At 40.3% G+C, this 24,776-nt stretch overlaps 1 protein-coding gene across 2 annotated transcripts in view; it reads right to left on the minus strand.

Moving 5' to 3' along the window:
• SGK1 (serum/glucocorticoid regulated kinase 1) overlaps positions 1 to 20,843 on the minus strand; it is a 111,651-nt gene extending 90,808 nt beyond the window's left edge. The window contains exon 1 of one of the 2 annotated variants that reach the window (XM_069599266.1): positions 20,199 to 20,843. In XM_069599266.1, the coding sequence (XP_069455367.1) occupies positions 20,199 to 20,267 (69 nt within the window). In that variant the 5' untranslated portion in view covers positions 20,268 to 20,843. The remainder of the gene's footprint in view (positions 1 to 20,198) is intronic. The other variant, XM_069599270.1, reaches the window with a different exon arrangement.
• Between the last annotated feature and the right edge of the window lie 3,933 nt (positions 20,844 to 24,776).

Below are 24,776 nucleotides of genomic sequence, written 5' to 3' on the forward strand. Positions count from 1 at the left end.
CAAAGTGTGCAGTTCATTTACATTGTGGTACGACCACCACCATCCATCTTCAGACCAGTCTTCCTAAACTGAAAGGCTGTACCTGTTAAAGAGTAACTCCTCATCCCTCTTCGGAGAAGGCAATGGCACCCCACTCCAGTACTCTTGCCTGGAAAATCCCATGGATGGAGGAGCCTGGTAGGCTGCAGTCCATGGGGTCACTAAGAGTTGGACATGACTGAGCAACTTCACTTTCACTTTTCACTTTCATGCATTGGAGAAGGAAATGGCAACCCACTCCAGTGTTCTTGCCGGGAGAATCCCAGGGACGGGGGAGCCTGGTGGGCTGCCGTCTATGGGATCGCACAGAGTCAGACGCGACTGAAGTGACTTAGCAGCAGCAGCATCCCTCTTTCCTCTCCTCGCTCCTGGCAACCACCATTCTATTCTTGGTCTCTATGACTTTGACTATTCTAGGTACCTTGTAACAGAGGAATCACATAGTTGTTCTTTTGTGACTGAAATGTTTTACTTCATAAATTTTGTTTATTGACTAGCTCACTTGGTGAGCATGTAAGCATCTAGGTGAGGAATTTCTTTCTGTATTATTCTCTGCTTTATTTCCAGTGCCTAGAAAGTACCTGGGACCTAGGAGATTCAGAATAAATGTTTGTATCAATGAATGGCACTGATGGCATACTGCTAAAAGGGGGTGAGAATCAGTTGAACAGAGGACCACTGAGCACCTCTACGTGTTGGACATGGTGGATATAACAGAGATAAAGCCACTGGGCTGGCCTCAAAGAGCTAGAATGTGTGTTAGTCAGTTGATTGAAAGATAATCAATACCATAGTAAAATCAGTCCATAATTGAGCAAAGTTCACTGCCAAAAAAACAGACGGGAAGTTCTCCCAATCTTGGAGGATCATGGAAAAGACCTTCAAGGGCTACCCTTGGGACTTCCCTGGTGGTCTAGTAGCTAAGTCTTTGCACTCCACTGCAGGGGGCACAGGTTCAATCCCTGGCTGGGGAACTAAGATTTTGTGTACCTGCTGTATAGCCAAACTGAAAGGAAAAAAAAAAAGAGGTATAAATTACATCCAAGGAAATGAGTGAGAGTTGGCCACGTGAAGAGTATGAAGTTGAAAAGAACATTCTAAGGAAAGGGAACCATGACGACAGGGAATCTTCCTTTTCTGAGCCTTGAACCCTTCTGACAATCTGGTGAAACCTAGGGGTCCCTTCCTAGAATAAGTTTTTAATGAATAAAGTAAAATACATAGGATTACAAAGGCAATTGATTATATTAAACTGCAGGTAGCAAAATTTTTTAAATATTTCAGTTCTATATACTCAGCACTATATGTGATTCTTTCTTGCTATATTAGGTACCAAGGTTTAGATGAGAGATAATAACAACTATAAATTTCTCTGTAATGATGATCATACATAATATATTGTAGTACTTTCAACAGTTGCCATGTGATATGAAAATACCTGTGATTTCTATTAGTGATAAAATTACAGGTCCTAATGGTGGCTCAGATGGTAAAGCGTCTGCCTGCAATGCGGGAGACCCGGGTTCGATTCCTGAGTCGGGAAGATCCCCTGGAGAAGGAAATGGCAACCCACTCCAGCACTCTTGCCTGGAAAATCCCATGGACGGAGGAGCCTGATAGGCTACAGTCCAAGGGGTCACGAAGAGTCGGACACGACTGAGCGACTTCACTTCACTTCAATAATACTACTGCCATTTATTGGTTACATTCATAATTGGAGGAAATACTAAAGTTGAATTAGTTTGGTGAAAATAAAGGTAAGTTTGTCCATCCAAGTTTCTGGATTCCAATCAGAGACAACTCTCTCTGTGAACCCCAGATGATGAGCCCCAGGATTGATGGTGAGATATATAGATGGAAAAAATTAAGTTACTCAACATGCTTAGAGAATGAAATTTGTGGATGAGGAAGGAGAAGCAAAAAGAGAAAGACAGGAGGGGTGAGAGAAATAAGCAAGGGCCAGGTGTTGGTAAGCTTTACATGCAATACTAAGAAGTTAGGAATTTATTTTGAGAGCTATGATGAAACATTGAAGTGTTAAAAGTGCGTTTACATCAAGCTCCAACATGTGTTCTAAAAAGTTCTTCCAGACTGCAGTTTGGAGGATTCTGTGGGGGTAAAACTAGCTATAGGAAGCCAGTTTAACAGTGGTAGCAATTCTTCAGGGAAGAATGGAGGAGGCCTGAGTTAGGGAAGAGGCAGTGTAGGCGCTCAGGAAGTAAGGAAAGCGGGAGCCAGAGCTATTTAGAAGATAGAATTGACAAAAAAAAAAAAAAAATCCCAGACCAAAGAATCTGACAAATATTAGCATGAAAATAAAGAACTCCATTTCCATTTTCTGAAGTTCCTGCAATAATAGATGATGAGTATAAAATGTCTGGTGAAAAACCACAGCAGTTGCTAGAGAAGTGATGTGATGTAATGGAAAGAGAATCTCAAATGTCACCAATTGATGTGGACCTTCTTATCTGCGAGACCATGGGAAAGTTACTTAATCTTTCTGATGCCCAGAATCCTTGTTGGTAAAGAAAGGCTAAGGACACCTACCTGCATTGCTGAATTATTAGACACAGGGAGAAAGAAATCATTGAACATTTTCTAAATTAAGTGCTATAAAAATGCTACCTGTGCTAGTAAATATAATCAATCACTAAAGGGTAATTATTATAAGTCAGAATTTACTAAGAGTTGAAGAGGTATTTGAAGAAAGTAAGCCATGCAGTTTCTAACATCTGGTTAAGTGTTATGGATCTCATGAAACTATAGCTGACTAGGAAAAAAGTGTAGAATTTAGCTGAGTGTGGGTAAGGGTGAGGGATGGGCAACAGTAAGACTTCTTAGATAGAAGACTGGTAAGACTGACAAGATGGAGGCCTAGTCTGTGTCTTCCTGAGATAACAGAGGTGATGAGTTATGCCAAGGAGTAAAGGGTATAAGGTATTAGGGATGCTGAATGTGTCCCAAATGTGGAGGACTTAAACCACCCAAAGCGGTCAGCTGACATTATAGTAAAACCTATACAAAAATATGGTTCCTAATATTATTTTATGCTTCTGCTTCATAAGACAAATAACAAAGATTTCCAATCTGGAAAAATTTCCAGTTTGGAAATAGTGTCTGGATATGTCTGTTTATTCTAGTTTCAGAGAAAGAATTAGGCCATTTCCTTCTGACAGGGTTTTGAAGCCTCTGGTAGCCTTGTGATTAGCAAAACTATGACTTTATTTTTGCCTTGTGGTAGGTGGGGATGAATAATGTAATTTAAACTAAAGCATATTAGCATCAGCTATTCTCAAGAGGGCCCAAATACCTCAGTTCTTCACAAAATGAAATACTTCTTTGAATTAAAAAAAAAAGTACATCAAGAAAAAAGAGAAAACCAAGGTATAACAGTAGATATCTGAAAGAATTTATTGCCACAAAGAAGGAACTCAGCTTCTAGGGCCAAGTTTGCTACGTCTCTACAAGACTCTGGAGAAGTTCTGTCCTCTTTCATTGCCTTTTTTCTTCAAGAAACTCTCCACTATAACCTGACTAAAGTGCAGAGATTTCTTAATGGGATAGTCAAGGAAGTGAAAGGCAAGGAGGAGTGGATTTAGAGATAAGAGTGAAAAAGACTTTTTATTCAAGAGTCCAAAAGATAAGGTGATGGGAGTGGCTTGCACCAAAGCCCTGGAAATAAAGAGAAGGGGATTAAAAAAAAAGGCATTTTAGAGGTAAACTCAATAGTATGTGCTAATTAATTTATTGCATTGATGTTGGAAGAAAAGAAAGAGGAATATGTTTAGGTTTCTGGCTGTAACAAATTAGTCTTTGGCAATTTCAGCTACTGAGCTGGGGGAAATTGGAGAAGGAATAAAATGGGATGGGAAGAAAAATCAAGAGTTCAATTTTTGGACATGATTAATTCAAGTTATCTGTGAGACATTTGAACAAGAATATTAAGTAGGCAACTGGGAATAGGAATCAGGCATTTAGAGAACTGATCAATTTAAGAAAGACATATGGATTGAATTTAAAGCACAGGAATGAATAAATTGGTGTGTTGCAAGAGAGGGAGGAAGGGGAGAGAAAGGAGAGTGTATGGGAAAGCAAGAAAGATGGAGAATGAGAGGGAGAGAGAAAAGAGAAAGAGATGGTGAGAGAGAGAGACAGGCAAGTTAGCCAACCATGCAACCTGAACCACTCTCATATTCCCCCAGAATCCCATAGAATGGAGAGGAGGAGCCTGAAATGGAACTAAGAAATAGCCCAGAGGTAGGAGGACAGCCTGGTCAGCCCTGGGCCACGAGCTTTTCATGCAAGAGTGGTCCACTGGGCAGCATGCCAAGAAAGAGGAAATTGAGATGATGGATAAATGTCCACATGACAAGAGAAGTAACAAAGAGCTTGATCTTAGAATTCAAACAGAGGGATGAAAATTTATTGCAATCCAAGTTTCTGAGCCTTTAATGAGAAATATTTTCATGAAGGGGAGTCGGAAAAGAATTTTAAGAGTCATCTCAATGTGCATTCTGATTTAGAATTTCAAACTCATATCAAGTCTTGACTTGGCAATGCAAGAGGTTAGAAAGGAAAACCTGGCATTACATTCAGATCGAATGGCATTAATAACTGATTACACATTGGACCTGTGGGGTTAGGCACCTGTTCTTTCCTCAGTGCTTTGTGCACATTTAGCTAAGGAAGCAGAGTAATTTGGTGTCATTTGATTTAATGAGATCTTGGGCAAATGAAATATCGTTTCAGCAATGAAGCTGGACCACTGCCGTTGTTCTAGGGAGAAGTATCCATAGAAGATAGATTAATTGTGCTCACTAGTTCTTGAGCCTCTGGAAGCACCTAAATAACTCAGTAAAAGCGTGAGCCTACTGACCATGCAGAAGTCTTTTGAGAAATGACCTTTAAGCAATAAAATCCAAAAGCAAAGTAGTCTGTGAGCAGCATGCTTACAAGTAGACTTATAAGTGAAATCACAACTTACGCCATAACAGAAAGTGTAGAAAGGTAGGCTAGAAAGGTAGGTCATAATTTTGAGGTCTGTCTTGATAATATCTAACAGGCTTTGAGCACTTAGTATATTCTAGGCATTGAGGTCAAATGCTTTACACACATTGTATCATTTAATTCTCACAACAGTTCTAAGAGGTAAGAGTTGTCATTAAAACCCATTTTACGGATAAGTCAATAGGCTTAGAACTTCCATCGTTTGGCCAATATTACAAGGCTGGTAAGAATGCAGCTAAGAATCTAACTGGTTTTGTCTGATCCTTATGAGGAGGCCTTAATAGTTTTGTCCTATTAAAGTTTGGGTTTTTCTTCTACTTTTTGGGCTTCCCTGGTGGCTCATATGGAAAGAATCCACCTGCAATGTGGGAGACCTGGGTTTGATCCCTGGGTTGGGAAGATCCCCTGGAGAATGGCATGGCAACCCACTCCAGGATTCTTGCCTGGGGAATCCCCATGGACAGAGGAACCTGGTGGGCTATAGTCCATGGGGTCACAGAATCAGACATGACTGAGAGACTAAGCTACTTTTTAGTGTAACTCAGAATGTTTTGATTTCAGAAGTTTAGAAGTGGGACTTCCCTGGTGGTCTAGTGGCTCAGACTCCATGCTCCCATTGCAGGGGGTCTGAGTTCAATACCTGGTCACAGGGAACTAGATCCTGCATGCTGCAACTAAAGATCCTGCATGTGCAATGAAGATGAAAGATCCCACATGCTGCAACTAAGACTTTATGCTGCCAAATGCATAAATTAAAAAAAAATGTTTAGAGATAAAATCAATACAATTGGACACAATTTGGAAAAATTACACTATGACTCAATGGCACAAATCAAACTATTCAATAGTAGTAAAAGTAAATTGCCACTCTTTCCACTGAGAGGTGAAGTTTATGTTTTCACGTCTCCAATCTGAATTGGCCCTGTGGCTTTCTTAATGAATCAAAGTCACACTGTAGAACCTCCACGTCTGGGCCTTATGAGATTGGCAGATTCTACTTTTCTCTTAGAATATATCCTCTCAGAAGCCATTGGCCCTTTAAGGAGTTTGACCATGTTAAGCCCATGATGCTGTGTGGAAAGTCAAGCTACATGAAGAGAGAGAGAAGCCAACAGAGGAGCAACGAGGAACTAGATATGAGAGTGAAGTTTTCTTGAACCTTCCTGCCCAGCCTAGCCTCCAGCTGAACGCAGCCCAGGAAAGGACCCAGCCAACATCATGGAACGGAGCCACGAATGACTCTAATGAGTCAACCTGAATTCCTAATCCATAGGATCATAAGCCAAAAAAAGAGAAGGAAAAAATGGGGGGGTGGGGTGGGGGATGATTTCAGCATTCAATTTGGGGTATTTTTTTGAGGGGGGTTATTTTGTTATGCAACAATAGACAACAGAAATACAGTATACTTTAGGGGGAAAAAATGTATACTCTGTTTTGGTGGGACAGAGAATAAGCATTCCTACAGTTTTGAGTCCTAGTGGCTTATGTAGGACAGCCAAGATGATAAACCCATTAGCTCTGTGGCCCAGTGGTTAATTTCATTAGGTCTGAAGCAAGCAGCATTGTCAAGAAGAAAAGCTCAGCAGAGAAGCACTTCATAGTTTAGAACTACATTTTCTTCCGTGTATGCTGTGTATTATCATAGTGATGCATCTGAGTAATAATTATCCACTTTTTTAATAGTTGGAACTCATCCTTGATAGGTCCTTTTTGTTTTTTTCTGTATACTATATATACCATCTATCTTGATTTAGAGGCAAGTTACAGTGAGAAACAACAAAATTAAAATAAAAACACAAGCTCAAAACCAACTTCAGCAACTGAGAAGTCATTTCTGAAGATTTGTCTAATTTTTTCACTGAGATTTACCTTTAAATTTAACTTTGAGTTTCCTGGCAACTGAGGCAAACCTGTGGGATTGATTATATCATGCTGACTGTGATTTGTTTCAGAAAAGAAGAATCTTTCGCCTACTGCTAAATTATAAGGGCAATTTATTATGTGGATCTCTTCACAGGGAACAGTAAATGATAGGAAAAAAAAAAAAACACAAAAAACTAGCTTCCAAAGAAATGTCATTTAGAATACAAATATGTCTCAGACATGGAGTGTTCACATATGCCTCCATTTAAAACAAAGCAGAATTAAATATAAGGGACTTTTCATTTCAATAAGGGTTTTAAGATTAACTCCTCTCTTCCATTATCAGAATTTCATAATATCCTATCTTTTTGTTTCAACTTATTTTTGAATAAATAAATTGGATTTATTGATAACCCTCCCAGTCCCAAGGATTTATTGATAACCCTCCCAGTGCCAAGCCCTGAGGGTATAATTGGAAGCAAAAGAGAGAGAAGGTCCTTGTCCTCATAGAGATCATAATTCAGGAAAGTGAAAGTGAAAGTAAAGTCGCTCAGTCAAGGTTCCTCCATCTATGGAATTTTCCAGGCAAGAGTACTGGAGTGGGTTGCCATTTCCTTTGCCAGGGGATCTTCCCAACCTAGGGATTGAACCTGGAACTCCTGCATTGCAAGCAGATGCTTTTACCCTTTGAGCCATAGTCCAGGAGGATATTAATTAATGTTAAGGATGTTAATTAAATAGCTATACCAGTATGTGATTACAAATTTACAAGTGCCATAATAAAAAGTACAAGGCATTGTAAAGAGTGTATACCAGAGAGACGTGATCCAAGTTCCTGGGGATAGGGTAAGATGGGGAGACTGAAGGTAAATAAAATTTCATTTTTTCTTATTTTTAATTGAAGTATAGTTGGTTTACAATATTGTGTTAGTTTTAAGTGTACAGTAAAGTGATTCAGTTATATATAATTTTTTAGATTCTTTTCCCTATAGATTATTACAAGATAATTGAGTTTAGTCCCCTGTGCTATATAGTAGGTACTTGTTAAAGGAAGATATAATTTTTATATCTGCATTCCTACCATAATGCCTAACACATATAGAGGTGCTCAATTCATGTTGGCTGTTGACGATGATAATACAAAAAACAAAATGGGGGTAGTTTCAACACTAATTCTGAATCTGTTATTTGAAAGATAATGACTTTAGAAAGAAAGACAATGCTAGAAATTTTCATTGTTCTGATTTTTGGAAAAGAATAAAATACATAACGCAAGAGCTGTCAAGATATCAGATTAAAAAATTCCATCTAATTGCGATTAGGTCCAAGGGTTACTCTCAAATGACTGATTTAATGTGTTTCCTTTGTCCTAGAAGACTAATTATTAGCAATGGCTTCCGCATCTTATTAGTGGCAAGGTGAGAAGGTGTGGGCCCTTTTATGTAGAAACTGACTAATAGACAAATAAATCAGATATGACTGCTTTGTCAAAGCTGATAAGCAAGGCCCTGTATATAGGAAGTGCTAAGTCCTGGTTCTTACTATGTAACATTTAATCTTTTAGGTTAAGTGGTTGGAAGAGAAAGCAATTATATTGATATTGTTCAGAGAAATTCATTTAGAGATCATTATTGTTTAGTTGTAAGCTCTTTGATGCTGTATTAAACATCTTATCAGCCATCAAGCTCCTAAAGCTTTATTACATAAATAACATTTAGCAGCTTTTTTTTTCTCTAAATTACTACTTACTTCTAACACATCCCTATATTTTAAAAAACATATTCTCATGTACCAGACCCCTGTATATAACCTGATACTCTCCAGTGTGATAGATTTCCTGCAATATTTTGTTTCCTAGAATTTACAAATGATTTTGACAAAGTAAAAAAAAATTATACCTTAGAGCCCATCCTGTTGGGATGTTCTCCATTTCACATATAACTGAAACTTCAATGATAAAGAAAAACTTTGGTCATGGGTTGAACTATGTCCAGCTCCCAAATTATTATATTGAAATTCTAACCTTAGAACTTCAGAATGTGAACTTATTTGGAGATAGAGTCTTTACAAAGGTAACCAAGTTAAAATAAGGTGGGCCCTAATCCAACTTACTAATGTCCTTATAAAGGGCTTCCCAGGTGGCGATAGGGCAAAGAGTCTACTTGCCAACGCAGGAGATGCATCCCCTGGGGAAGGAAATGGCAACTCGCTCCAGTGTTCCTACCTTGAAAATTTCATGGACAGAGGAGCCTGGCAGGCTACAGTCCATGAGGTGCAAAGAGTCAGACATAACTGAGTGACTGAGCACACACACAATGTCCTTCCAAGAAGGGAAAATTTGGACAGGTAAATACAGAGGAAAGATATAGGGAGAAGATGGTTATCCACAAGCACAGAAGAGAGGCCTGGAACAGACCCTTTCCTTGCAGCCCTCAGGAGGAACCAACTTTGCTGACCCCTTCCTCTGAAATTTTTAGCTTCCGGAACTGTGAGGCAATACAAATTGATTGCTTAAGCCACTCAGTTTGTGGTAGTTTGTTATGGTAGCACTAAGAAATGGATATAAATTCTATTTCAATGAAAATCAAAGGTAGTTTCTAGAAGCTTTTTTTATTTCTCACCCAGAGATGAATTAGAAATTCTATAATCTACCTCCATGAATTAAGTGCCATAGATGTCTTTAATCATGGCAAACTAAGATCATGGCATCCAGTCCCATGACTTCATGGCAAATAGTTGGGGAAACAATGGAAACAGTGACAAACTTTATTTTCTTGGGCTCCAAATTCACTGCAGATGGTGACTGCAGCCATGAGATTAAAAGACACTTGCTCCTTGGAAAAACAGCTATGACCAACCTAGACAGCATATTAAAAAGCAGAGACATTACTTTGCCAACAAAGGTCCGTCTAGTCAAAGCTATGGTTTTTCCAGTAGTCGTGTATGGTGGTGAGAGTTGGACTATAAAGAAAGCTGAGTACCGAAGAATTGATGCTTTTGAATTGTGGTGTTGAAAAGACTCTTGAGAGTCCCTTGGACTGCAAGGAGATCCAACCAGTCAATCCTAAAGGAAAGCAGTCCTGAATATTCACTGGAAGGACTGATGCTGAAGCTGAAACTTCAATTCTTTGGCCTCCTGATGTGAAGAACTGACTCACTGGAAAAGACCCTGATGCTGGGAAAAATTGAAGGCAGGAGAAGAAGGGGACGACAGAGTTGGGTGGCATCACCGACTTGATGAACATGAGTTTGAGCAAGCTCTGGTAATTGGTAATGGACAGGGAAGCCTGGTATGTGGGGGTCCATGGGGTTGCAGAGTCAGACACGACTGAGCGACTAAATGAACTGACTAATATCTTTGATATCTCTTAACTCCTTAAGCCTTACAATTCTGTTAAACATATTCTTCAGTAAAACACTAATACTTCCCTGGTGGCTCAGACGGTAAAGCATCTGCCTACAATGCGGGAGACCCGGGTTCAATCCCTGGGTTGGGAAGATCTCCTGGAGAAGGAAATGGCAACCCACTCCAGTATTCTTGCCTGGAAAGTCCCATGGATGGTGGAACCTGGTAGGCTACAGTCCATGGGGTCGCAAAGAGTCAGACACGACTGAGCAACTTCACTTTCACTTTCAGTATATTCATTCAGCCTTTCTTGTTATTACAAGGATATTTTAAAAAGTCATTTACATCTAACAGCATAAAAATACTAACCCAATCATCAAAATAGAATCCAGTTTCAGGTTCTGTGCTCAAATCTAGTTTCTACCAAGCCTGACCAAACAACAACATTGTTTCACTACCTGTGTTAGAGTATTTTAATTCATGAATGCCTTGGGTTCTAGTTCTTCTTCACTTTTATGGGTTGCCATGTCAGCACTATTTAAAGCAGTGAAAAATGGACACTAAGATTTTCTTTAAATTCTTTCTCATTATCAGTGCCCTCTCTGTTTAACGGAGTATTGTTATTATAATTACATTTCATCTGCCCTCCCCCAGCCCTTTTGTTTTTATTGATCCATTAAACACACACTACTGACATGTGCTTACTACATATTATACTATTATGTACCAGACATTCAGGCAAAGCTCTGAATAAAACAGAAAAAATCTCTGGGCTCAGGGAGTTTATATTCTAGGTTTCAGAGAAGCTATAAGAGACTATAAAGAGAGCTCATTTTTAATGTCTTTACTTTCATACTATCTCTCCACTGGTTTGTTACTTAGCTTTACTTGAATCTTTTTAAATACTCCAGAAGCTACATACTCAGTTTTCTTTCTTACACTTCCCTCCCCACCCCCCCAACAAATAACCCAAATTAGTACTGGTCTAGAAAGATTTAGGTTTCAAAGGATATTCAATTTTCAGAAAGAGCAATCTATAGAAAAGATATTTGTAACTAGGAAACGTTGAAAATACATATTTTTACGTATCAAACGATTTGATTTTTGGTTCCACAAAAATTTGGGTCTTAAAATGTTTTAACTATTTGGGGGCCCCTTTTACCTTGCCGTTTCTATAAACTAATATCTTGGAGCTGTCAGGATCTTTGATACTGGCTGATTTCACTCTACCAGGCCCGGAGGTGGCAAGATATTCCTGAAGCCACTGCGTGAGAAGAACACAGGTTCCCTGTTTCCTGTGGAACACGAGTCTAAGGGTATTTTCTGTCAAGCTTTCCTCTCTTTGGCCTTGATGTGATCCTATCTTTCAGAGACAGGAGAGAGATGGAGAGGGGTGGAGGGAGAAAAGGAAAAAGAGAAAAGAAGAGGAGGGCTAGAGGAAGAGAAAAAGGAAAGAAACTTATGACTAGTCATCCCCCAAACAAAGGCATTTTGGGTGACTGCCCTGACTTAGGAGGACAAAAGAGACCAAGGTGACCCCCATGCTATAAAAATAGCTCAGCGGACTCTTCCCAGAAAAATGTCACAGCAGGCTCTGGAAAGCAATTAGAGTAATATTTTGGCATCTTGCATCACCAAGGGGAAGATTCTCCTGCCGTCCTAGTTACAGCCTTGATTTTCATTTCTCTTTGTTGTAAATACTTATGAAATCATTTCAGAATGCTGCAAAGAAATAGGTGTGAGAGAAAACAAACACTAATAGTAATCCTGTCCTCAAATGCCGGAGCCGCTGCAGAAGGAAGCCAAGGCAACACCTAACCCGCCTGGCTGGCTGCTCTCTCCATCGCCCTCCTCGTGCTTCCTTCTCCTCCTCCTACACAGAAGCTTTCAAAATTTGCTAGCTCACTGTGTAGGCTGCCAGAGGAAGCTGGCCAATGGCTGGGGCCACCTGCCCTTGACCAAGGATCTAGGGAGGTGGCTGGCAGATAACTCTCTTGTTCCCAGCTCTGGCAGATGCATTGAATCTAAGGACCTGGGCAGCCTGCTTTTCTGCTAGGAAGGATTGGACTTCTGAAGAATGGGACTCTCCAGAGAAGTAGTGGCCACTGCTCCAGTTAAAGCCCTTTGAGAAACTGTATGCCCTGTGAACTTAGCCTTCTTCAACTCCATGCAAGGGATAAACATCCTTACCCCATCATTGGTGGAGATTCTATGCTCCAAGCTAGGAACCAAGGTTCTAGTTAGCATGTAGGAAACAGCATCCCATGTAAGTCAGGAGGCTTCTCCTTATCTGCCAGTGTTAACAACATTGACTTCAGGAATTCCCTGGTGGTCCAACGGTTAAGACTCAGCATTTTCACTGCTGTGGCCTGGGGTTCAATCCCTGGTCAGGTAACTAAGATCTCACAAGCTTCGAGGCATGGCTGGGGGGGTGGAAAAAAAGTATTGCTTAATTGTTTGGATTAACTAGTGTGCATAAAAATATATCACACTTTAAAAAAGATAACATCATGATATTTCCTTTAACAAAAAACTATCTTTAGCTTCACTTAAATTACTGATTAAGCTTTTCTATCCATTCAGTTCCTATCAGTTCTTTCCCTTACACTTCTATAATCAGAAATCTCCAAATGAGGGCATGTGTTTCCATGACTCGCCATGCTCTGTTTTAGATTTACTTTATCTTGTTAAGCATTTATAGATCATAAGATATGGGTGCGTTCAGAATGTCTCTTACAACAGTTTATGTGTACTTGTTCTCCAAAAAGTGGAACTTTTAAGGAACTCACTTTCCTTTCACAATATTTTCGAAGCATTGTGGCAGAATGAGAGCCTAACTATCCTGGGCTTTCTTGAGAACTGCCAAAGTGACAAATATCTGCTACTCCTTACCTGTGTACTATGCTACTGAAGAATCATCCCCCAGCACAACCTAACCTAACCAGTCCCTGCTCCAGTCCATCCCCCCTAAGACTCACTGTGCAAAGCAGAAAAAAACCTCTTCAAAGTTCTCTTCACACTAAGGGGCTCCGAAGATCACATTGAAAAATGAGGAAAAACCATAATAATTGGGAAGGTGCTTTAAGGATTCTAGGTAAGAGAATATACAGTGCACAACATACAGTGTTGAACTCAGTGATCTATATTAATATAAAATCAAAAGAGAGTAGTGGATCATGGATCATGACTGTGTCTGTCTTGTTTGTCCTGACAAGAAAATCATTACAGAAAAGAAGTTGTGGTGTGGGCACTGATCATTAAATGAGCTGAGTTCAAGGTTCCCTGCCAGCTGCTAAGTGTAGTGACAACTTGTCTTCAAGTTGGATTTAAGTTATTTTTCAAAGTCCTCACTTATATTATCTACATATAACCACAGAACTAAAATGCATTACCTTCCTAAGCCATTCATCTATCTCAAGACAGAAACAGGAGGACAAGGCAACCACTTAGGGATCACTTAATACAAGGATTCATTGATTTATTTGATTCATATGTTCACTTAACAAATATGGTTTGACTAGTAAGGAATATAGAACTGGCTCAGATGGCAAAGAATCTGCCTGCAGTACAGGAGACCCAGGTTTGATTCCTGGGTTGGGAAGATCCCCTGTAGAAGGGAATGGCTACCCACTCCATTATTCTTGCCTGGAGAAGTCCATGGACAGAGGAGCCTGGCAGGCTATAGTCCATTGGGTCATGAGGAGTCAGACATGACTGAGCAGCTAACACGCACACACAGGAGGGGATATAGAGAACAAGGTAACTGGTTCTCTATCCTTAAGGACCTTCCTGCCCTATGGGAGCTCCAGGTGGGTCCTGCGGTTACAGCGCAGGGTGACTGCGGTTGCATTCTATGCCCTCGAGTGCACACTAGTGTGACTCAAATGGCTCAGACTTTAGCTACTTCTGAAGATAGTACAGCAGAAGCCACTGACATCTCCACTGTGGCTTCAGGAAAGCGAAAGGGAAGTCACTCAGTCATGTCCGACTCTTTGCGACCCTATGGACTGTAGCCTACCAGGCTTCTCCATTCATGGGATTTTCCAGGCAAGAGTAACCGGAGTGGGTTGCCTTTTCCTTCTCCAGGGGATCTTCCCGACCCAGGGATCAAACCCAGGTCTCCCGCATTGCAGACAGACGCTTTACCCTCTGAGCCACCAGGGCTTCAGGAAGTATGATTAAATACATTTTGGATAAATCCAAGACAGACTTCTGATTCCTGCTGTCTTCCAATGGGAAGTCATTCCAGGAGTCCAGTGGGAGACGTCATTCACCACAGCTGTGACCACCGTGATCTCCCCACTTCCCTCCACCCCACATGGTGCTCTCTGGATGGAATTTACATCCCTACGGAGGTGATTGCCTCACTGTCATTTACTGCAGTGGCTCGAATGGGAATACTGGTGGTGCTAAAGCTGACTGCCTGAATTTGGATTGTGGCTATACCTCCTTCCAGCACCATGACTTTGGACTGCTTACTCTTCTGACTCAGCTTCTTTGGCTGTGAAATGGGCATAATGGAGTGATTGTGACGATTATACCAGTAAAGTGTTACACTAGCGAGGCTGGACCCTTAGGAAACATTCAGTAAATGCTAGCCCCCTGAGAAGACGTAAAGAGCTTCCCATAAGAAAAGGACTTTTATTATCATTCCAGTTCAGCTGCTTTCAGGAGTTGAAGGACACAGAAGCCTGGTGTGCTGCAGTCCATGGAGTCAAAAAGAGTCAGACACGACCTAGCAACTGAACAGCAACAAATAGAACAGTCAAGGGAAGTAAAATATAAAGGGATGAAGTTTTAGAAACGGTGGTGTAGAATAACCACTTCAGAGGAGGTTGATCTCATTTCTCTGCTCCGCTAGAAGAAACATCATAACTAGCCTGAAACCCTTTGCTTTATTCCCCATCAGTTTTAGAGAAAGGAGGCAGCTAGGGCCATCAGACCTCTTCAAGTTTCTTTTTGACCACACTGGATTGTTTAGCATCACAGATAGGATGTGCAGTGGTGAAGGATAGAGACTTTGCAGCCATATGCTTTGATCCACTTCCTGACCCTCCCACAAACTAGCTGGATGATGCAGGATTACTCCCTCTACCTCAGCCCACGACACTTCTTCATCTACCATATTAGGATAACAATAGTATCTCCCATAGACTTTTCATGTTTGAGAAATTAAATGCATAACATACTTCAGCCTCTTAGAGCAGTGATCAAAAATATTAGGGCTGTGTAAGTATGGTGGTGGTCAGTCTCTCAGTCGTGTCTGACTCTGTGACCCCATGAACTGTAACCCACCAGGCTCCTCTTTCCATGAGATTTTTCAAACAATACTCAAGTGGGTTACCATTTCCTACTCCAGAGGATCTTCCTGACCCAGGGATCAAATTCTGATCTCCTGCATCTTCGGCATTGAACTTGAATTCTTTACCGCTGAGCCACCAGGGTAAGCATAGGCGATAGTCATTATAAAACATTGTCATTAGTAAAGAACAGTGCAAAAGATTGATTGTTCAAATGCACAAAATCATGATATACTGAGTCAAAACAAGTTCAACAAGAAGTGTCTTGTCAAAATTGGTGGTCACAAGGCAGTTATTACTAGGAAGATGAACTGGGTTTTGTCCCTACTGTATTTCTTAAAGAATGAATGAATGAGGCCTGAAGAACTGAACCAGTTTGAGAGCATAATAATAATAATAATAATAATAATAAAGACACTTGATCTGGCAGTGAAAATCCTACCTGTGAGGACTGGCTTAGCCCCATTTTAGTTGAGTAAGTGATTCACCTGCCAAGCACTGTTTCTACATCTTTAAAATAGGTAGGTTAATGTAAGAGTTTCTAAGGTGCATATTCCAAATCCAAAATTCCATCCTGCCTAGTTATCCTCTGAAATGTTATGAAAGATAATGTGATTCTGTCTTTAGAAGTCTTAAAAATACCTTGATGCTGGGAAGGATTGAAGGCAGGAGGAGAAGGGGATGACAGAGGATGAGATGGTTGGATGGCATTACTGACTTGATGGACATGAGTTTGAGCAAGTTCTGGGAGTTGGTGAAGGATAAGGAATCCTGGCTTGCTGAAGTCTGTGGGGTCGAAGTCAGACATGACTGAGCGACTGAAATGAACTGATTTACATACCTAAGGAATTTCCAAAATGGGTTATCAAGTTGAACATAATCTCATTTTTGGTGTTTTCTGAGTCATAACGCAGGCTTTCCTGGTGGTGCAGATGGTGAAGTATCTGCCTGCAATGCAGGAGACCCAGGTTCAATCTCTGGGTTGGGAAGATCCCCTAAAGAAGGGAATGGCTACCCACTCCAATATTCTTACCTGAAGAATTCTATAGACAGGAGCCTGGCAGGCTACAGTCCATGCAAGAATCTGAACCATGAACAAATCTTTAAATCCATGAAAATGGATTATCTTTAGCAAACCCTATACCTTTTAAAGCTCTTAGATTTTGACAATAAAACTGATAAGGACATTTTCCCATTTATCTTAAAGGAATTTTTCAGAGATTGTAAGAATAAAGAATAATCCGCAGGCATCTAATGTTAACTTATCATTAACACATACAGAATGGAAGTAGAATTCTTACTGAGTTTAGCTTAGCTATTCTCAACTAAATGAAATTAAGCTGATTTAGTTGAGCTTTTAAGACATGGCGGTGGCAAGCATAAATCCAAAGGATTTGGGGGAACTAGCACCAGGACTGCCTTTCTTTAGATTGTGTTCCTTGAGGCTGGGTTCCCCAGAGCTGCCTCAGTCATGACTGAGGGTTGGAAAGAAGCTTCGAGAGAGTCAGCTGAGGACTAGTCCCCTTGTAGGTTTTATAAATTGCATAATGGCATAAAGATTTTACTTGGGGAGAAAAAAGATTCTGTTATGGAAGAAAAAAGGGGGTGGGAGTGTGATTCAAAAATAGAAAGTCTGGATTAAGAACATGGGCTTTGGGTCAAGGAAAATTTAAATTTTGGCTCTGCTACTTTTTAGTTAAGTGATATTGGGCTGGTTGCTTAATCTCTCTTAAGCTGTGCTTTGCACATTTAATGTTTTCTTATTTCACAGGATGACTCTGAGGATTTCATGAGCTAATACCTATAAAGCACTTGACCCATAACTTCTAGAACATAGCAAGCTCTCAATAAATGGTGCTACACTTACTCTTCTAAATGAATCACAGGGTGGATCATTCTGCCTTCCCTTTTGGGGACCTTCTTAGGCTTCTTGTGAAATATCTCAGAGGCATAAGAAGCACTAGTTAAGCTTTCTGCCCTCAAAATTTGGGTCCAAACCTCCATGTTTTTAGTAAGCCCTAAAAAATCTATGGGTTTTTTTCCAAGATCTATTCATGGTTTAATGTGGGCATTGGACAAAGGTTCATTTTGTAAGACTGTCTAAGTAGGTTAAAAATAAAATATGCAAAAATCTGTGGAACTTCAACAATAGAATATAAGAAAAATGGATTATTCTTAGCTGAGAACAAAGGCATTCTAGTATATAAATGTGCATACAGATGCATAGAGAAGAACTGGGAAAGATAGATGTCAACATTTACCTCTGGATAAGAAAGGCAGAGGAATTTACCTGGGTATTATCTTAATGTTTTACACATTTACTTAAATATCAGCTGTGTAAAGACCCCAAACAAAGAAAGGAATAAAAAAGCAAAACCTATAGCAAAGTCATGGTACAAACTGAAATGAACTTTCAGAAAAGATTATGTATGGACAAGAATCAGACTTTATCCCTTAGGGCCCTCCATGATTTGACACAAAGGCATATTCTGCTGTTTTGTCCTTGAAGAGTAAGGACAACAAGAGGGGAGGTTTCTGATACTATCTCCAGAAAATGATAGACCCAGATTCAAAGGCAGATGAAGCTGCGGGGCTGGATGCGTGTGTGCATGCTAAATCGCTTCAGTCGTGTCTGACTCTTTGGGACCCCATGGACTGTAGCCCACCAGGCTCCTCTGTCCATGGGATTCTCCAGGCAAGAATACTGGAGTGGGTTGCCAGGATCTCCTCCAGGAGATCTTCCTGACTGAGGGATAGAACCCATGTTTCTTAGGTCTCCTACATATCTTGGTTTCACGTTCTTTCTCTCTGCAAGCACTCAGGTTAGACATCAGTACCCTGGCTAGTTCTTTGCAAAATGCAAGGTCTACAGAGGCAGCAACTGAAGGCTACTGTTAAATTCTGCTTTTAAACAAAAAAAGAAACTAGATAGTAAATTAACAGTTATTATAGCACATTTTGATAGCAAAGAAAATAAAAGAAAACTTAAAATCTACTTGACAGTTACTCAGTTGATTCAATATATCTGATTGAGAAGTATTAATAAATACAAATCAAAAACCAACCAACCGAAAAAAATCACCGTCACTGTCCCCTCAGTAACATTTAATTAATTAATTAAATGAGAGTAAAGAGTTTACTGAGTTATCAGCTATGGCATTTTTTATTTATTATCAAAACATTTGTTTACTGTGTTGGAAATTGTTTTTTTTACAAAGTGCTTTTTCCTTGGAAAGAAATATCTTGGCTACAGGAAAAATGAAAAAACATGGTGGACTCTGAGAAGTGGCACTGCCTTGCTCCAATTCAACTTGAGTCTCCTCCAGCGGGAGACCTCCTTGCCAAGTGCTGAGGCCTCCGGTGCAGAAGCCAGGACAACGTGGGTTTTGCTTTGGTTTTAATGAATATGTTTTGACCCATGGAGTTTAGGGAAGGTCTTGCTCGACTGATGGGAATTCAGTCACAGGTGTATGGGAAACTGTGTTAGCCCTCTGACCTGGACTGACATGCTGTTCCCAGCCCTGCCTTCCCAGCTTGCCCACTGGGTGCAGGACGTAGTCCAGCCCAGTGTGTAGTTCACAGTGTTCTGTTGGTGGTTTAAGTGAAGGGCTGTGTTTCCGGAGCAGCACAGGAAAGACCTGAATGAAGGAACCGAGAATGAATGAAGAGAATCATTTTGATGGAATTGCCCTGGGGTATCAAATAGACCAGGGCAGCTGGGGGCTGGAGGAAGCTGCTGTTGCTTAAGAAACGCTCCACAAGAATGTCAGTCATCAGTTGCTTAAAAATCATTCATTTCTTACCTCTCACTTATGTATAAATTTGCAGATTTACGCAGACCACCAGTGGGACCATTACAGTGAACTGAGTTTACTGTGAAATACAAGGAAAACCCGCTCCCTTTTCTTTGCTCATTTACAAGCAATGTACCATTAATGTCCTGAACAGAAGAACAAGAATTTAAGAAATAAAATTATACAGCAGCATAACCCCATATTATCACTTGAATTTACACTGCCCATGAAAGGCGGTTGTACCAAGTAAAATTGAGGCAACCTGAAATAGAGGATTTAAAATGCTGGACTCCATCAGTTCTCTGAAAGGTCATTTTAGTCCTTTGCTATTTTTACCATAGATAGAGACTCAGCAAGTTATTGGCCAGATGAATCTGGGAAGCTGGAAGCTGCTGCTTCTGAGGCAGGAAGATGATAAAGCTGTACTTGAGACTGAGTGAATGAAAGGTGTGGGAAAAGTTGAAGCCTTCAAAGATAAGAGAGAGCAAGAGCGCACCACGGAATTAGTCCCCAACCAAATTAACTAGCCAGTAACTGTACCCAGGCTAATTCTCTTTGAAACTGTTTGTAATCTTGTGGCTTTGGTTGGGAAATTCCCATTCCCAGCTCTAAACCATCCTTAGGACATCTCAGCCCAACCCCCTCCTCCCAAAGCAACTCTGCCTAGGTGCCCTCACCCTCAAATCTGCATCAAGACAGGTCTATTTCCCAGCTGGACCACTGCGACCAGACACACACGACTTCCATTCGGGGCTTTGCCACCGAAACTCGGGCTTACCTCCGGCAAGCAATCAAAGGCATTTCAGACAAGAGCAGAAAACAAAAGAAGCAAACAAAACCTGTCCTTACCCGTTTCTTAAAAAATTGGAAGGCTGAGCATTTCTTGACTGGGAATCCATTCATGTCTTTGTTTACCATTTTCCACAGTGGGGAGTTCACGGTTAACAGATCCAGGGTGGCCCCCACCTGGTCAATGCATCTGGTTCCCGACTTGCCTCCTGGACTAGCTGACGAAGACCGAGCGGGATGGAGAATGCAGCGCGGCTTAGGTTTTCACTCACACATTCTGCAGCACCGGCTGCTGCCGCAACCTCTCTCGGCTCTCAGTTTCCACCGACAGCGGCTCTTCTCTTTCCATCACTGCTCCGAAAGGCAGGCATCACCGCAACAGGACCCCAGGATGCCCCGGATTCCGAGGAGAGGCTCTGGCTGCTGCCCCGCAGGAGAAGGGCACCCCCTGCGCGCCCCCAGCTACCTGGCTGCTCTGCGGCGTGTGCACTGGGAGAGTCGCTCTGCTCCAGGTGATGCGCTTGTGGAGGCTGCCGGAGAGGAGAGCTGTTTTTGATTGTGCAAGTTCCAGTGGGAGCTGTAGTTAAGCAGCTGAGAGAAGGAGTAAGAAAGAGCAGAAGCCAGAGGAAAGGGGGGGGGGGAGGGGGAGGGAGAGCCGCGCCAGAAAAGCAGAGCGAGAGGGAAAGCAGTGCTGGAAGACACAGCGGTTCATGAATATCGAGCAGCGCGGATGGAGAGTCGGCATCAGCGCGGGATGCACTGAAAAGCAGTTGACTCCCTTCGGGAGGTTTACTTTAATAGCTTTTTTCCCTTTTCTTTTTGTTGTTAGGATCCTTTAAATCAGATTTTCTTATAACATGCAGAATGTTTTAATTTTGTGCTCATTGAAATTCTGTTGGTACATGTTCCTGGGGGCGGGGCGGGGACGGTTCTCAATGGAAATTTAATCAAATTTATTCCCGATCTGTCCAAATGTGGAGACAAATAAAGTGTAACAATGGATGATCTCTCATTATGTAGAACCTTGCTAGTGTCCTCTTCCTACTTGTCATAATATAATAGGCAACTGTGAACATTTGTGTGTGTGTGTGTGTATTTTCCACTAAAGGAGTCTGTTTTAAAAAAGAACACAATGGGCATATATCCAAAGTGTCTTATGCAAAAAATACAAAGGGCATTACCAAAAAGTGTCGCTGAATCCATTTAGCAGAAAGGATGACTCAAAATGAATAAGAGGGGAAAGCGTTTTTTTCCCCATCAAGTGAAAATCCAACCTTCCTCATTTTTTACTCATGTTATTCTTTGCACATTAAATTCGTTTTGAAGAGCCATGTAGTTTGTGTGTGGCCAATTTTTCCATGTTTACTTTTTCCTATCGATATTTTCTGGGGATTTTTAACAAAGTTGATAGCTAAATAGAGACAGCAAAGAAAACAATCTTGGCATCCAATTGGGCACTGCTACGACATCAGTGTGTGGCTTTCTGCCAGTCGACTGACCTCACGGTGCCTCTCAGAAGGTGCCTCATCCATGAAATGGAGACAGTTACTCACTCTTTCATTCACTCGTTTATGGACTTAGTCATTCACTTGTGTGCTGTGTCATTCCATGTATCTATATGCCCAAACGGAGCAAGTGTCCCCAGGATGTAGAGCCTTTTCAATGTCACCACAAAGGAATATAGTTAATAAATGAGGGAAAGGCACAATGTCCACTTGATAAAATGAATGGCCAGCTCATTAAAAGCGATATGCCTAACATTGTTAACATATTTATAAGACAGTCTGCGGCAAGGTTAACTGGGAAAGAGATGCACTGATTTCATTGAATTGGAATATACATCTTTAGAGCTGGACCAGGTTTGGTGGGAAATAACAATGAAATCTTGTTAGCTAAATGCCTTGAGATTTCCAAAAGAAAATGTAGCACAACCACATGATGGTATTATAACTGAAGAAAAATAAATGCTTTATTTTGGAGAGATATGTTAAGTTGTCCAAGATGCAAGGAGTATGTTATTTAAACTCCAGCAGTGATAGCTTTTGGGGTTCTTCTAAAGAGTTCATTAAAACTCTGGTAGTTTGAAGAGAATGTTTTTTGTCCCCATTCGGCGGTTTGTAGGACCTCAGTTCCCCCACCAGGGACTAAACCCAGGCCATGGCAGTGAAAGCACAAAATCCTAACCGCTAAGCAACCAGGGAACTCCCCAAAGAGAATTATTGAGGCAGGTAGAAATGTCCTTTATCATGATGATGGGGTGGATTATGTGATTATATGCATTTGTCAAAATTTATCAGACTTTATATATGAGGGAGGAAAATTTTACTCTATGTAAATTACAGTTCAATAAACCTGATTAAAATAAATCATGGCCATTCAAATTCTTTCCTGTTTCTCATACTGCCCCTTCCTTAAAAGTATTTTAAGAGATAGTAATTGAATTTGAATAATATGCAAAAGAAGGCCTCTCTAAGCATCCTATTGGAAGTGGGAACTAGGGACTTTGCCTTGATTCCACACTGATATAGCACACATACCGGTTTTCAGTGCACTGTACATTTATTTGGAGTGAAGAAGGGAAGGTTAATAGAAACCATAGAGGAGGAGGTGAGGATAAAGCTAAATCCTATCCCTCCTCACCGCTATATGCCATCCCTTGGAGCTGCTACACTTCACTGAGTCTATGTTATATCCTGTGGTAGGCCCTGTGAATGCAAATATCAATAGTTTATGTTCCTAATGAAGTCACAGCCTACTAAAGAAACACATATCATTGAAAGAATGATATATTGTGTATTTCAGAAATAACATATACAATATATACTGTTGTTTTTCAGTCACCAAGTCATGTCTGGCACTTTGTGACCCCATGGACTGCAGCACACCAGGCCTCCCTGTCCCTCACCATCTCTCAGAGTTTACCCAAGTTCATGTCCATTGAATCAGTGATGCCATCCAACCATTTTATCCCCTGTTGCCATCTTCTCTTTCTGCCTTTATATGTTATATAATAAGAATGATATATATTGTATATGATTCTATATGTACAAGTGTTAACTTCACCTTGGTTTGAAGGGGTGGCTGAGTGGTTTAGAGAGGAAGGCCTGGGAAGTTTTCCTCAAAGTTAGTTCAGCTCACTTTAAAGAACAAGTGGAGGTTGGTCAGAGGTTGGTCTCTTTCTCCCTGGTCAGAAGGAGAAGCAAAGGGCAGGGGTTCTGACCAGATCAGGTAGCCCATTATTTGAGATGATATTTTGATCACTGTAATAATAGATCAATATGTTTAACTGTACTGTGTTGGCTTCTCAGGGAAAAGCAAGCATCTCTCATCTATTACTTCTCTTTTCATAAATAAAACTGCCTGCAGGTAGGCTCAGAGTGACTGCTCTTTATAAATTTCTCTTTTGCCAAGCTCATTAGTATCTACAAAGGACCATAGACTACCTCTTATGGTAGAACAGTAAATAACTCCTGGACTCTCACAACATCCTGCTTACATATTAAACTTGTTTCAACTTAATTAATTTATTTTCTTACTTTTTTTTTTTTTTTCTATTGGACATGCTCATTCATTTCTGTAGCTTCAGCATACAGTATAGTGCCTGGACCATGCTAGGCACTCAATGAATGCTTTTTTAATGAATTGAAAAAAACAAAAACACTGTGTAAAGCTAACATCAGTGACTCTGTCACCAGGCTATTAGTAAGAACTATTAAATATTTCTGAAACTCTTAAACCATAAAGTAAACTCCCATCATTATTAATGTGCTGAGCTCTAATTAGACCCAATGACCCTTAGTTCTTCCCAGTTCTTTAAGATTCAATGACTTTGAGACCCTGGGATGACACATCTCTTTTATTAAAAAAACTCTCACGTTGAAAAGAATCTCTTAATCCTCTATTTGCTTTTTGGAATATATTTACCTTTCCTTTCAAGTATAATGTTTAGACTATAACACAAAGAATAAAATAAAGCAAATAGGTAGGACTGACTACCAATATATAAAAGACATGGAGCGAGGCTATGTTGATTTGGAAGATCTGGTTACTAATCTCCCTCCCCTAATTGTATGACCTTGAATAAGTCCCTTCAATTCACTGAACCTCAGTTTCCTCATCTGTAAAATAATAACAAAATGCATTCTGTGTAACTCATAAGGCAGTTGTCAGTATCAATGCAAAAAATAAATTTCATTAATAGATAGTTGATTTACAATGTTATGTTAGTTTCAGGTATACAGCAAAGTGATTCAGCTATGCATATATACACATATACTTTTTCATATTCTGTTCCATTATAGGCTATTGCAAGACAATGAATATAGTTCCCTGTGCTATACAGTAAGTCTTTGTTGGTTATCCATTTTATATATAAAAGTGTGTATATTCTAATCCCAAACTCCTAATTTATCCTTCTCCTGCTTTCTCCTTTGGTAACCATAAGTTTGTTTTCTATGTCTGTGAGTCTGTTTCTATTTTGTGTATAAGTGCATTTCTATCATTTTTTTTTAGATTTCACATATAATTGATATCATATGACATCTCTCTTTCTCTTTCTGACTTTCTTTACTTAATATGTTAATTTCTAGGTCCATCCATGTTGCAGCAAAAGTATCAAATAATATGTAGTAATAAAAA

This window comes from Ovis canadensis, chromosome 8 (assembly GCF_042477335.2).
Source record: "Ovis canadensis isolate MfBH-ARS-UI-01 breed Bighorn chromosome 8, ARS-UI_OviCan_v2, whole genome shotgun sequence".
NCBI classification, from domain to species: domain Eukaryota; kingdom Metazoa; phylum Chordata; class Mammalia; order Artiodactyla; family Bovidae; genus Ovis; species Ovis canadensis.